This window comes from Sarcophilus harrisii, chromosome 2 (assembly GCF_902635505.1).
Source record: "Sarcophilus harrisii chromosome 2, mSarHar1.11, whole genome shotgun sequence".
In the NCBI taxonomy this organism is placed as follows: domain Eukaryota; kingdom Metazoa; phylum Chordata; class Mammalia; order Dasyuromorphia; family Dasyuridae; genus Sarcophilus; species Sarcophilus harrisii.
In genome coordinates this window covers 124,753,070-124,768,075 of record NC_045427.1, presented here as the reverse complement: position 1 = coordinate 124,768,075, position 15,006 = coordinate 124,753,070, and the positions used below count along the sequence as shown (strand labels likewise).

Below are 15,006 nucleotides of genomic sequence, written 5' to 3'. Positions count from 1 at the left end.
CAGGAGTCCTTTACAGGTCTGAAGGCCAGTCCATATGAAGATATAGAGAAGGGAGAGAGGAAGATCAAAATGAGAATACTGGGCTTCCCCACCATAACACGGCTGCCGCCCTATCTGAGAATCTCCCTCAGTGCCCGCTGTCTTCTCCCCCGGCAAGGGCCCTCTCCCTTCTCCCACCGACGGGCTGCGCAGGGGAGGCGAGGGGAGGGCGCACCTCGCTGGGGCCCGGCCCAGACCGACTTGGCTTCCCTCCGCTCCCGACCTGGCTCCCCGGGAGCACCTTCCCCACCCTCCTTGGCGGTTCCCTTGGAGTACAGCCTCTCCGCGGGCAGAGGCGGCCTGCCCTTTCCTCTACTTGTTTGAACCCCCGGCTCAGCGCGGCATCGGGCACAAAGCAGGGGCTTGGGAAATGCTGGTTATCTGCCTTCCTGCACGGTCTGGAGGGGCTAACACCACGAGAGGGGGCTGCAGCTGGGTGGGAGCAGATCGGTCCCACTGCCGAGCTAATTATTCGATTTGCTTAATTAGTTTATGCCACAGGCGCTGGGTGTTCTCTGGGCCGTGGGTCTCACAAGTGGCGCTGAGTAGGACACGAGTGGGGGCCGCGAGCGCGGCAACGGCCATGGGGCGGAGGGCTGCAGGGGCTTACGGCCGAGCCGGAACGGGCAGGACTCGGGCGGGGGGAGGCGGGAGGGCGCCGCGCCGCGCGCCTCCTGGGAAGCGGGAGAAAGATCTCCCCACGCGCGCCACGGCCGTCACGGTCTCCGCGGCCGACTGCCCCGCTCTGAGGCAAGCTTTCCGCGCCAGCCGTGTGGGCGCGGTGCCCTCGGGCGGGGAAACCCCGTCCCGGAGAGTCCGTGGCCTTGCTTTCTGCAGCCCCCCGCTGCCCTCTCCCCACCGAGCTCTCCGACGGCTCGGTGAGACACGCGCTGCCCGTCCTCCCCGAGGCGGCTTCCTCCCCGGGCCTTGGCCCCGGCGGAGGTCGCCGGCAGCTCCCCTCCCGGCCCCCTCCCTCCGGGAGAGCTGGGCAGCCTTTGACGTCAGCCGCCGCCCGCAGGAAGCCTCGGTCCCCCGAGCTGCCGTAATTCACACAGGGATGGCGACACCGGGGCCTTGAGCTTATCTGGGCTGCCCTTCTCCCCGCGGCCTCCTCCTCCTCCGCCCCGCCCTCCCCGGCTCGCGGTGACGCTGGGCCCGGCCGGACCCCGGGCCAGACACACGTGCGCACGTGTGCTCGCACTCCCCTCCGCGTTTCTCCCGGGTTCCGATTTACCGACTAACTTAATGTGTGAGGGGGAGGGAGGACAGAGGTTCTAGGCAGGGCCCTGAGGCGGGGAATGGGACCCGGAGAGGGGTTTCCTCTTCTCCCCCGCAGATGCTAAGGGCCAGACACCGAGCTCGGGCTAGGCGTCAAGGGAGGGAAAAGGATGGATCAGACCCAGCCTTTGCCTTCGTTGCGCTTCCTTCTACGAGGGCAGACGAAGGAGGGGCGCCGACAAGCGCAGCACAACTCGAGGCCACAAAGAGTGGGCGGCTGATGAGTGGGAGGGGTAGCCAGTGGTTAGAGCGCGGCCCGAAAGCGGGAACTCGTCCCCTCCGGCCCCCGGTACTTCCTGGCTGTGCCGCCTCACTCCTCTTCCGCAAAGTGAGCGGGAGGAGGCCGCACGAATCCCAAGGGAAAGCCCGCGACTTGTTTGTTGTTGTTGCGTCCCAGGGATCGCTTTCCAGCACTGTGCTGGCCGGGAACGGCGACGTCCTGCTCTCCCGGGGCTGTCCAGAACGGAGTCCCGTTATCCCGGGCAGGTTCCCTCCGGACCTCCCACCGAAGCGGAGTGATTTGGAAAGTGAGGTCCAATACGGGACTTGAAGATCGCAGGGGCTACACGGCCCTAGAGTTGGGTGGGACCCTGATGGCTAGTCTGGCTCAGCTTCCCTTATCTCGCATTTAAGGAAAGGGAGGCTAGAAAAGCTGATTGTGAGGGCAGTTAGATGGCCTGGTGGATGCGGCGCGAATCTGTCTTCAGACACTTATTAGTTGTGCGGCTGCCGGCAAGTCGCTTGACCCTGACTGCCTGGTTGGGGACCATCACCCCCCAAAAAGTAAGCCATTCAAGTAGTGACAGCGTTCAAGCCGATGTGTGCCCCACTGCCTTGTATATAACAGGAGCTCAACACGCGTATCTTGACTAAGTGAATGAAGGAAATCTCCAAAAGCAGCAGAGAATCTCGAGAGCAGTGAGAGGCAGTTAGGAAAAAGGCAAGGAAGCAAGAAAGCAGAAGGCGCTGACTCTATGAGTGACTAGCTTTGACTTTAGGCAAAGCTTCCTTCTATGGGCCTCAGTTTATCCATCTGTGAAATGAAGGGTTTGGAATACAGAGTCTCTTTGGGTGTCTTTCAGCTTTATCTTTCTCACATTCTATATCGGAAGGTTCCTTTCAGCTCTGATATTCGGGCCAGAAGACACAGTCCCTGCTGGGGTGCATAGCTTACCCTCCAGACTCGATTTTAGTTGCTTCTCCGTGTTCCACTCCCCTTAGTTTCCACTTTCCTAGCCACAGCCACAAGCTGCAGCTGCAGGGCCTCCCCTCCCCTTTCCCTCCACCTTCCCCTCCTGAGCATCTCAGTGAAGCAATGTATCTCTATCCTTGACCCCTTCCTTCTCTCTGTGAATGATGGTCCCTTTATCTCCTCCTCCCTTAATCTCCAACCTTCAGCTGTAGGCATTTAAGAGGGAGCACCCAGAGGCCCCAAGAGCAGCTGCTGGACCAGGAGACCAAATCTTAACAGGCCGGGAAAGCTGTGCCCCAGGGAACAATGTTTCTGGCGACTTTTAAATTGTGTGCTGGGAGCTCCTACAGACATCTGAGGAACATGAAGGGTGAGGATTCTGGGCTGGGCCTGGGGACTTTTTTGAGGAGGGTCCTGGGGTTCTTGGACAGTAGGGTGCATTGGTAAGAGCACTTGGCTGGTAGAGTTAGATAAGATTGACACTAATCAGACTTGGCAAATTCACTTAATTTCACCGAGCCTTCCTTTCCTTCTTTATAAAGGGACAAAGGGAGTTTTCCGTGTATGTGGATTTTCTGGGGATGATCAAGGAGGATTTGAAGAAGGAGGCAAATTGTGGGTATTAAAGTATAGGCAAAGGAGGAAGAGAATGAGGGGGGAAAGGATGGAGGGGAAGAGCAATAGGCGGGGGGGGGGGGAAAAGTAGTGGTCTCATGCATTGATTCCCATGCCAGAAGCAATTGCCCCCTCTCTGCCTCAAACTGACCCCAATGGGAAGTAAAATGGGAAGCCATGAAAGGCCCCGTATGATGCCTTCGGAATACCCAAAAGATTTAGTAACTCCATTAAAGAGGTTTCTGAAATGAGGTAGACTCTCCCCATTTCTATCTCAACCTTCACCCCAGGGGATTTAATGCTACAAAATATATAAAGTCAGGGAGAGAAAGGAGAAAGGAATTACCAGAGACCAAAATAATTTGGGGAAGCAAGAATGAAAGCTGGATCTAAGTTCCAATCTTACATCTGGCAAACTTACTTGCTATGTTAACCATAAGCAAATCTTTTAATTTCTGTTTTGTCATCTGCGAAAGATAAAGAGGCATGTTAACTGCTTCAGGGCTGCTGTGAAGTGATAAAGACATATTCTAAACAAAGTATTTTGCAAGCTTTCAATTTCAGGTTTTGGTTTTGATTTTTTCCTAAACTTAAGGAGAGACCCGAGCTGAAGAAAGAAAATTCATTTCCCCCTTGCTTTTAGTTTCCCCCTCTCTCTACCCTTATGCTCTCTTACCTCCCTTGAAAGTCACAAGCTGCAAGAATTGCCTGGTCATCTTAATAAAATCTATAGCTTCTGTCTCTGTTTTCTGAATTTCTCTGAATTGGGGCCAGGTTCTCTGAATGCAGTTTATGGTTTCCAGGAGTGACTGGGTGCCTGAATTTTAAGATATTATGGGTGACCATCAAATAATAACTTCAGTTATAAAGATACCAAAGCGACTCTGGCTACTTGTAATCTCAGGGAGATGGGGAGACAGGGATGAAGATGACAGGTGAGGTAGCAGCAATCACAGAAATGCTTGGACAGGTATTCAAGAGGGAGATTTCCTAGAAAAACAAATTGCATAGGCAATTTGTATAGGTTTTTAGTTACTGAAACAAAGCTGCTCTGGCTAGGAAGGATTTCCAATACAAAGAGTCAGTTTTCCATTGAGTTCATTATCTAAAATCTGCTCTTGCAGAAGTGGAGGGAGGTTTTTGGTTTTCATTGCCCTTGTTGCTAGCTTTGTCTTAGTTTTCACTTGACCTCAAATGGGCTTCGTGCCCAGAATAAATATGAAGATTGAAAGGGGAATCTCCAGAAAGCATCTGGTCCAGCCTTCCACTGCCAAGTGCTGAGCTACTCAAGATTGTAGTTTGTTTTAAATCTGGCCTTATTCATATACTAGTGTGTTCCTGGGGAAAGTCACTTAACCCCAGTTGTTTTAAAAAAAAAAATTTGTAGTCTGTGCTGGTTCTTACTTAGTCAGTAGGGTATAGTAGAGATGGCAATGGAGACCAGGTGGAAGCCTGAAAATGTGTCCTGCAAGTCATCTCACCTGTCTAGGCTTCCTATTTCCCATTCATAAAAGAAAAGGATGGAATCAGGTAAAGGGAGAACACTGGAGTGGAAGTCAGGAAGACCAAAGGATGAATGCTCAGCTGTGTGGTCCTAAGCAAGTCACGTAAACTCTACAAGCTTCAGTCTCCTTATCTGTCAAATGGGGATAACTCCCTAAAAGAGTTATTCTGAGAGGCAAACGGGAGGATGAAATAAAGCACTTTTAAACCTTTTAAGTCCTATGTAAATATCAGCTCTGTTGAGCTCTGTGTCAGCCTTAACATTCTTGTTTCTCTCTCCTCCTCTCTGAAGGTCTAAGGCAACAGACCATCATGGCCATCAGCCAGGAACTGAGCAAGAGGGCACTAGGAGGCCCATCACCCAGCGCCTGGATCAACCAGGTTCGCCGCCGGAGCTCCTTGCTCAGTAAGTGCTGGCACCTCAGAAATTTCACCAGCTGGAGGGAAAAGTCTTACTCTAGCTCCCAGGGGGCTTCTGCCCTCGCTTGTGCTCGGGGGGTTTCTGAGCAGAGAAGGTGGTGAGCTGATTTCCTAGAACCAGCCAGCCCTCTCCTCACCGCAGCATCCTTCACATCTCTTTTGTCTGTCCCTACTTGCTTGTTGGAATCAGACTCTTTGGAGGAAGCTGAGGCTTCAGAGAACTGAATGATTAAAGCTAACGGAGGAGCAGCTAGATGGTGCAGTGGAGAGAGCACGGCCCCGGAGTCTGGGGACCCCAGTGAATCCAGCCTCAGACACTCAGCACTTACTGTGGCACTCTGGGCAAGCCCAGCCCCAGCTGCCTTGCCAAAAGAAACAAGTAGGCAAACTGACAGACACAGAGAGATAAAGCTAATGGGAATGGGAAGCAGGTAGCGTGGAGAGATCACTGGGGTCCTGCCTTCTTCAAGGGGCCACTTTGCCTATAATCCCCAGGCTCTCGGCTGGAAGAAAGCCTTTACAGTGACCAGGACATGGCCTATCTACGACAGGGGGAGGAGGCCATGCAGAAAGCCCTGGGCATCCTTGGCAATCAGGATGGATGGAAGAGTGAGACGGAGAAGGTAAGAGCGGGAGGTCAGAAGACTTGGGTGCTTTTTCCCCCCTAGGGATAGTGAAATCTGCTTGAAACTCCACCCATATCTTCCCTGATTTAGAATAATCTCCCCATGCTCTTAGAGAACCGACTGTATCATCCATGTCAGTCACTCAACAAACATTGATTAGACACCTGCTAAGGCATTGTGGTAAGCCCTAAGGAGACCAAAAAAAAAGGCAGTTTCTGGCCTTAAGGAGCTTATTATACCTATATTCTCCTTAGATGTACAGAGGCTCCTTGGTGTGCAAAAAGCCCTGCATTTAGATTCACAGAGCCTGGGTTAGAATCCCAACTTTGATGTTTATTAGCCGGATGACACGCAATTAGTAACTTGACTTCCCTGAGCCTCAGTTTTCTCATCTATAAAATGAGTGTTTAGATATAGTCACTTTTAGGAAAGTGATGGAAAGTCCCGGTGATAGACCTGAGATTTGGAATACAGGTTACGTAGCATTCAGGGTGGGTAGGAATTTTATAGATCATCTAGGTCAGAGATTTTTATTTATTTATTTATTTATTTATTTATTTTAATAGCCTTTTATTTACAGGTTACATGTATGGGTAACTTTACAAATAGACAATTGCCAAACCTCTTGTTCCAATTTTTCCTCTCCTTGCCCCCACCTCCTCCCCAAGATGTCAGGATGAAGTTCAGAGATTCTTAACTTGGGGTCTCCGGATTCTTTTTTAAGATCCCCTTAGGGGAGGTTTTGGATAGATTTCAGGGGGCCATAAACTTGAATCAGGAAAAAAATTATATATTTTCACTAAGCTATAATCGACAGTTATCATTTTCTTCCACTGTGGGTTTTGAAAAATCATTCTGAGGAACCCATGACATGAAAAATATTAAAAACTCCTGATCTGATATCATTTTACAGATAAAGAAACTGAGACCTGGAGAGGGAAAGTTATGCAGCTAGTTAGTGGCAAAGCTGGGACTTTTTTGTTTTTGTATTTTCAATACCTCTAGAGTGTCCGGCACATGGCTTAATAAATGTTTGCTTTTTGAATGAATAAATCTTCAGTTAGAGATGAGGAAACTTGAGTTCTAGAAAAATAAAAACAACTTTTCCTGAGATTATAAGATAAATTACTGTGTGGAAAACTTGAACCCAATCTTCTGATCAAAATTGTGTTTTTTCCCTTTAAGGTCAAGTAGTTATTTATATGCTCCTGACTATTCTACCAGTGGGGGATACTTGATTTCCTTTGATGAACAGAGCTCAGAACTCCAGGGCCCTGTAAATTTGTTTTCCTGAATTCAAAGGTTATTCCTACTTCCCATAACCCTGAAAACTACTCAACTTTTTGATCACCAGTAGAAACATTATTTAGGGATAGGATAGTACTTGAAGGAAGATAACGATTGAGAAATCACATTCCGAGAGCACTTTAAGGTTTACAAAGTCCTTTCCTTGTACCAATATGGATATGTATATATAGTTTCCATTTTCCAAATGAAGAATCTGAAATTCAGAGGTTGAGTCCAGTCACACGGTTCACCAGTTCTAAACTAAGACTAAATCTTGTAGGGGCAATATAAAGTGGTAACAAGAGTGCTGATCTTTGAATTGGGAGTGCTGATCTTTAATTGGGTTTGAACCCCAACTCGATTTTTTTTAGTGGAGTGACTAGGCTACAAGCAAGTCATTTATCCCCAATGAACCTCCATTTTCTCAGCAACCAACTAGGAAAAAAATGCCTACTCCCTACTTCACAGGGCTATTACCAGGATCAAAGATCATCTATGCAAGGTGCTTGGCAAACTTTAATTACATTAATTCCATTTGTAGTTACCATTTCTATTATGCCATAATAGCATAGCAGGTTTTTGACGTTATCAATTACTTTCCCAAATTCTCTGGGATATTGGGCAATGGACAATTGGACTCCTCACCACTGGTTACTTGGGGGAAGATAACTACCTGTTTGGAAAGGAGAGATCACCATTTCCCCTAGTGACAGAGCTTTTTTCTCAAATAACTCTATAAGTGAACTTCCAAGGTCAAAGCCTGACCTCAGCTGTGATAACAATCCCACTGGCATGGTCTGGGGGAGGCCATGGATGTCATCATCATTCGCATGCTTCTGATTATCTCATTCCCCCTTTGCTGCCCTACAAGAAGAGGGAAGGGATCTTCCTCCTTCCTCTCTGGACCAAACCCACTTGACAACCTACCCCCCCTCTCCCCCTGACCCCTGTTTTCATTCAGCCTCTGAAGAGGAAAAACCTCTTACACCCGACTGCCTCCAACTTTTTACACCTTACTCTTAGTTCTGTCCTCTGGGCCCAAGCAGGACAAATGTAGCCCTTCTCCCATAGGGATAGCCCTTTAGAAAGACCTTAGGATCAGAGCTTCAAAGCTGACAGTAATCTTGGTGGTCCTGACACCAGCTCCCTCATTTGGGAGTTAACTGAGGGCTAAAGAAACCAAATGATTTGCCCATCCTCACATGGCTGGTCTCAGAGGGGACTCTGACTGCCCAGCACTGGGTCCACCTCACCATGTTGCTCTTCGCGTCCTACCCTAAGTCTCTCCTTGAACAGGTTGTGGGGCGTGACCTCCAGGACCTGCGCCACATTAGGTACTGGTATTACTTACTGTTATCAGTGATTGTTGTGACTCTTCCTAAAATGTGCTGTCAGGACTGAGTACAGCACCCTCAGGGTGGTCTAATCAGGGCAGAGTAGGGTTTAAGAAATAGTCATGGCAAGGAAAACCTGGAGCCAGCTGCTTGGTGAAGGCTTGGGTGCCAGTAACTCGCCTCCTGGCCAGATGACGATTCTGGCTGCAGGGTCTTTTGAAGCCCCTTCTGACTCTGGGGTATTCTGATTGTCTTGCTCTCTCCCTTTTCTCCATGCTCTGTCTGGAACTGCTCTGGACTGAGGGGTGGAAGGTGTTTCTTCCCAAATGTTTTCCCAGCTCTCTGGTCTTTCTCCAACAGGCAAATGGAGACAAAGTGCTGAGCAAGGTGGTCCCAGATGTGGGCAAGGTGTTCCGGCTGGAGGTGATGGTGGATCAGCCGATGGAGAGGCTTTATGAGGAATTAGTGGAACGAATGGAAGACATGGGGGACTGGAACCCCAATGTCAAGGAGATTAAGGTGAGGTGGTCTAGCCTTTAAAGCCCAACCATCATGCTAATTTCTTGCCTCCTTCCCTAATCCCCCTAAAACCCCTTAACTCATAGTCCACTTTTTGAATTTTTTTAAAGTACATATTCACAATATCACTTTGTGCCCTTCATTAAAACCCTCCAAGCCCTCATGTGGACGTGGGAGTCATCCTGGCTGCACACCACGTCCCATGATGTACATACATACATGCCCATGGCAGGTATTGCCAGGAGAAGCACTGTGGGTCCAGGACTTGGGCGCCAACCTAATTAAGCACAAAGTGGCTGCCCACCACGGGGAGTATTTCAGCCACAGCAGTTCTTGCAGACCATATGCTGAGGCCTAGAGTGATTATGATCTTTATTAGCAGAGAGGGTATGAACGGGTCCTTGAGTCTCCTACCCTAACCAGACAGCTGACGCCCCAGGGCGGACCATCTCTCCTCTATTCGTTCTCTCTCCCTCAGCACCTGGCTCTCTGCATGGTGGGGTGTCAAGTTTTGGGGGAGGAAGCACCCCTCAGAAGTTGGAGTCGATGAGCCCTTTCTCTCTTCCCTCCTTGCTGACGTATGTGCTTCTGTGCAGGTTCTGCAGAAGATCGGGAAGGACACAGTCATCACCCACGAGATCGCTGCCGAGACGCCAGGCAACATTGTGGGGCCCCGAGACTTTGTGAGTGTGCGGTGTGCCAAGCGCCGGGGTTCCACCTGTGTGTTGGCCGGCATGGCGACTCACTTTGGGGATATGCCCGAGCAGAAGGGCATCATCAGGTAACCGCCCTTGGGCCTCCACTTCTAAGGTCGCTTCCAGTGTATCTCATAGATATGGCTCTGGAGTAAAGAAAGCTAAGACTTTCTCAAGCCATCTTAGTCCCCTTCCTTTTCAAACTTCTCTTGCAAACCTCCCCCCAAAACAATGAAACCAAAACCCACAAAAACTCTTTCCACTCTGAGAAATGGGGGACCAAGGCAGGAAAACCCCACGATAAGGCCTTCATAGATCTAGAGCTGGTGAAGTACAACCCCTTCCTCTTACACACGAGCAAACAGAGCCAAAGAGTATAAGGCATTTGCCTAAGCCAACTCAAGTCCCAGAGCCAGCATCAAACCGAGGCGCATTGATCCCAAATCGATGCTCTCCAAGCGTCTTCTGCACTGGGGCACAAACCCTGTTCTGACCCTTTTTAGAAGGACAGCCACCTCCTTTGGGTGGAAAATGCTACTGCATAGAGAGAGCTATGGAGACTGAATGCAGATTGAAGGATCCTATTTTCACTTTTTTCTTTCTTGTGGTTTTTCCCTTTTGTTCCGATTTTTCTCTTTCAATACGACTTGTGGTAATATAAACACAGTGGACAGAGCGCCTGTCCTGAAGTCAGGAAGCCTTGAGTTCAGATCCCACCTTGCTTCCTAGCTGTATGACCCTGGGCAAGTCACTTGATCCTGTTTTTCTCAGTTTCCTCATCTGTAAAATGAGCTGGAGAAGGAAGTGGCAAATCATTTCAGTATCTTTACCAGGAAAGCCCCACATGGAGTCATGAAGAGTGAACAGTAAAATGGGAATAGCAGCAAAGTGCTCTCAGCACAGTGACTGTCCCACAGTAAGCACAATACAAACACTAGCTGCTAGCATGAGGGCTCTAATATCTATTATAGCATAGGTACTGGATACTCCGAGTTCCGCCTCATGACTTTGATTCTGCTCATCGCTCAGGGCTGAGCATGGTCCCACCTGCATGGTCCTCCGCCCGGTGACTGGAAACCCCTCTAAGACTAAGCTGACCTGGCTGCTCAGCATTGACCTCAAGGTGAGTGGGTTAGGACCACCCAACTTCAAATCTGGCCTGACATCATGTGGGGCCCTGGGCAAATATTTACCCTCTGTCTGCCAGTTCCTTCAGCCATAAAACAAGGAGAATGGCAGCACCTACCTCTCAGGGTTCTAAGGATCAGATCAGCTATTTCAGTGCCTGGCACACAGAAGGCACTTAACGCTTGTTCCCTCCCTCCCCTCCCCGTCTTGGGCAGCTGTAGTTTCAGCTATCTCTTTACAAACTTTTCCTCCTTGGGATTGTGGTCAGTGAGGCTCTGTGGTCTCTGGGACCAACATTACAAGCTGCCCTGTTTCTTGGGTAGCATTCACAGAGGGGATGGCCATCCGGAATTCCAACATGCCCCGTTGTGATGTGGGATTGTGGTCGGTGGGCCGTGGGGCTCTCCTTGCTAAGATCTTTTAGCTCAAAGGAAACCTTCTATTTGTCTCACGATACAGGGCTGGCTACCCAAGGCCATCATCAACCAAGTAATGTCCCAGACGCAGGTGGACTTTGCCAACCACCTTCGCAAGCACCTGGTCTCTAGTTCCACTTCTGCCATCAGCTGTTGAAGACCTCCACACAGCTCCTAATGATCCCTTAAAAGCGGTGTTGCCTACACACTGACTAGCAAAAACCCAGCTGGAGAAAGCCTGTGGGTCTGTGCAAAATCTCCTTTCTAGACCTCACAATAGGTGGGGTGGTGAGAGGGAACTGGGGGTGGGGGGTTGGAGGGAACTGCTTAGAGTATAGCAAATAAGGGCAAAACTTGCTGAGCCCAGAGATAGCACCAAGAAACAAGAGCCTTCCAAGGTCACTGTCAGGGCGTGCTGGAAGACAGCAGGCAGCGCCGAGGCTAGTCCAAGGCCTTTTAAGTCCTCAACTGCAAAAACATTTAAAAATACTTTTAACCCCTTGGGTGAGACTGAAGAAAGGGGAAGACGTGAGGAAAGAATCCTGCCTTTGGAGTTGAGGCTCTGGGGTTGAATCTTAAGTCTGCTACACATGTAGGTCATCCCTAAATGTTTGTGGACCTCAGCTTTCTCTGAAGAGTCCCAGACTAGATGGCCTGTGATGGGAAGGTAGGGAAACTAAACAATCATTTCTTTGGCAAACTAAATTATAAGCCTGAATCAGTTATAAAAACTTTCAAGTCAGAAATGAACAATGAACACCAAAGAATATAGTCCATGAGTGTCTATTTTGTTTACTTAGAAGAAAGGAAAGAATGTCAAATAGAAAGGAAAAATAAGAATGCTAAGAAAGAAAAAGAAGCAGGGCAAGGTTGACCAAAACTATCATTGTAGCTGTTTCCCAATAGCTTAAAAAGGGAAGATGATTCTTGGTGGAATGGCACCCAGAAAACCTGCTTTCAAAATCCTGGCTCTGCCACTTAATTGCTCTATGATCTTCAGCAAATTATTTTCCCCTTCTGCACCTCAATTTCCTCATGATAGTAAGGGGTTGAATTAAATGCCCCTTTCTGAAGCTAAGCTCTTCACATTTCTGTTTGGGATATTCAAATCCAGTAAATTTTATGTCCTGTCTTGTCATAACTTCAGGAGACTTAGGAAAGTAGCTATGTGTTGACATAGCCTATCATTTAAAATACTGTTTAAGCCTAAAAGATATACCATTCTTCAGTGAAAATTTCTTTATTAATAAATCTATGCTTGACTTTTAGATGGTCTCTTTGCAAGTTTCAGGCACTTCTCAATTGGGGCAGGCTTTTTGTTGTTGTTAAAAAGATTTGCAAGCAACAAAGAATAAATCTGCTCTCAAATATTTTCCCCTCTACTTCACAAAATGAAATAGTTAATAGGATGGAAGGTGTATAAGATGTGGAAGCAAGGCTTTTATTTATTCAAAAATACTATTGGGGACATTGCTATTTATTGTTTTAAGTTTTACAACATGAGATGGTATTTATTACTATTTATTTTGATTATTCCAAAGAGCATGAACCAAACAGCTATTCTTGCCTTGGATATAAATGTCAATTTTGACTGGCCTGCCTAGAGTGCAAAGATCACAGAGGGAGGTAAATTATTATTAGCTCACATTTATCTAGTACATTATGGTATGACTAGCCAACGAACATTGACTTTCAGAGTAGAAAAGATCACTCCTTTTTAAAAATACACAAAAGAACCTTAAATGAGAAAAGACAAGAATATGATTGCTGCTTTCAAGAGAAAGGCGAACAGACTTCTAAAAACACAGACCCAGGTTTTTCAGCATGACTAAAAGCTGTGGCATTTCAAGGATCATGGGACTTTAAGAAGGGATTCCCTTCAACTATTTCCAAAACTCATTGTAACTATGCTTGAAATCTGACATGGTTTTAAGACTTTTAATTTTGGCTTGGAATAAAACAACCTGTTTGATGATCCTAATATATTAACTGTCATCCTTAGGAGAATGTGAATTATAGGAATTTTCAGTCTTGATTCAAATGATCTTCTTCCCAAAGTACACACTCACTTTGACTGTCATACATACACAGACAAAATCCCTGTACATGTGAACTCTGGGATGTAAAAAAGTCCAATATATAAACTTGCAAAACATTACAAAAGAATTCACTTCAGGGTTTCTTTAAATACCATCACCCCAATTCTAAACCCTTCAGGCTAAGGCTGGTCATCTAGGACCAGACTAGCTTCCTTCTTCTCCCTTTCATTCTCCAACATCATCACTTTACCCCTCAATGGACTTATTCCTACATAGAACCAACCCAGATTTGAAACAGTATACATTGCAAATGTCAAAATAAAAGGGACTCGAGTTACAATAGCCACTGACTTTAAATCAATGTAATAGATACCTATCACTTACAGAAAGGCTTGGACACTCAAGGGACCCAGAGATATGGTAGGCCAATATGCAGTGTGAAAAATTATTACCCCTATGTCCTTAGGGAGCCCCAGGGTGAAGGCTACCATCAAAACTGTACACTGTCCAAGTTAGTCGATTTATGGTTGCAGAGCCAAGGCTTAAGAGCTCCTCTGATGTACTGTTTTATTTTGCGCCAAAAAAATGTCAGGGAGGCCATTTGGGAAGTTGATTTAACCTTGGGGGAGGGAAGGCAGAGAAGAGGAAATCACATTCACCTCTGGTTCAGTCCTGTTCAAGTACACTGGCAAACTGTCATTTAAACGTTAGTTCTTAAAAAGGAACATAAGCTTGGTATAAAACAACAGTTAAATGCAGCAAAATCCATAAGGAAATAAATGCTAATACATGTAGGATTATATCCATCCTTTGCTTCTAACTGCTGCTGCCATCCTAGTCAAACCTCACTTTTGCCTGAGACCACTAGTCATGTCCTTTCCAGTTTCCATACTTCTCTAATTTAGCCTATGCTTCACATTGCAGGTCCCCCCTTCCAAGTGCATAGGTCTGATCATGTTACCTCACTAATCAAAACTTCTGATGATTCCTTGCTGCCTACAGAATATCATTCAGATTCATTAGGCTAGTTTTCAAGGCCTTACATATCTACTTCTAATCTAATTTCCTACTCCCATACCACTGCTTACACTATATCCTATTTCCTCTTCTCTCCATTAAAATCTTAGCCTATTCTTCAAAGTCTTCCTCAAATTTTACCTCCTCCACATAGCTTAAGACCTTCCCCTTCTTTTCCCCCCCCAATAGCATTTTATTTTTCCAAATACATGTAAAGATAGTTTTCAACATTTATTTTTGTAAGACTGTGTTTCAATTTTTCTCCCTCCCTCCTTTACCTTCCTCTTCCCCAAGTTAGCAAGCAATCTGATATCGTTTAAAAATTTCCGTATTTGTCACGTGCAAGAAAAATCTGACCAAAAGGGGAAAAACCACAAGAAACAAATGAACAAAAAGGTGAATACTTTGATCCACATTCAGTCTTCATAGTTCTCTCTGAAGGCACATGGCATTTTCTATCGCAAGCCTATTGGAAGTGAGACCCCCTCCCCTGCATCTTTCAACTTTCAATGATCTCTTCGGCATTTTCCCCCACAGCTCTGTATTTCTCCTTTGCATTTGCCATCCTCTAATTTGTACTTTAGTTATTCATCATTCCTACTCACTTTTTATTCCTTGTCTTCATCTCAACCACCTAGCATAGCATATTGTGATGTACAAAGTAGGCTCTTGACAAGTGCTGGAATATGGAATATGGTAGATGGAAACCTTTTTGTTCTGAAATTACAGAAAGCCAAGTTGGCTAAGAGTAGTATTAAAGCAAAAGATTGAAGTCAAAACCTATCATTTCCCTACAAATGGCACTTCTTTTACTCTAGACTACTTGAGCCTGTGACCTGATGGAAGGAGTTCAAAGGCACTGTGCTCCACAAGAGACATAGACAAAGTACCAAAACAA

The 15,006-nt window shown here is 46.9% G+C and overlaps 1 protein-coding gene across 1 annotated transcript; it reads left to right on the top strand.

Annotated features, from left to right (window-relative positions):
• Positions 1–2,718: 2,718 nt before the first annotated feature.
• On the top strand, positions 2,719–13,035 carry STAR (steroidogenic acute regulatory protein). The gene is made up of 7 exons (XM_003757976.4): positions 2,719–2,879; positions 4,920–5,033; positions 5,543–5,670; positions 8,655–8,813; positions 9,410–9,594; positions 10,538–10,631; positions 11,096–13,035. Exons 1-7 carry the CDS (start codon positions 2,816–2,818, stop codon positions 11,207–11,209), a joined length of 858 nt encoding a protein of 285 aa, XP_003758024.1. The 5' UTR covers positions 2,719–2,815; the 3' UTR covers positions 11,210–13,035.
• Positions 13,036–15,006: the final 1,971 nt, after the last annotated feature.

Bases quoted from the DNA above. Each gene is read 5' to 3' on its own strand.
- STAR (XM_003757976.4), top strand. From the start codon at position 2,816: ATGTTTCTGGCGACTTTTAAATTGTGTGCTGGGAGCTCCTACAGACAT. The intron at 2,880-4,919 runs GTGAGGATTCTG...TCCTCTCTGAAG, and splicing joins ACATCTGAGGAACATGAAGG to GTCTAAGGCAACAGACCATC. The intron at 10,632-11,095 runs GTGAGTGGGTTA...CTCACGATACAG, and splicing joins TGCTCAGCATTGACCTCAAG to GGCTGGCTACCCAAGGCCAT.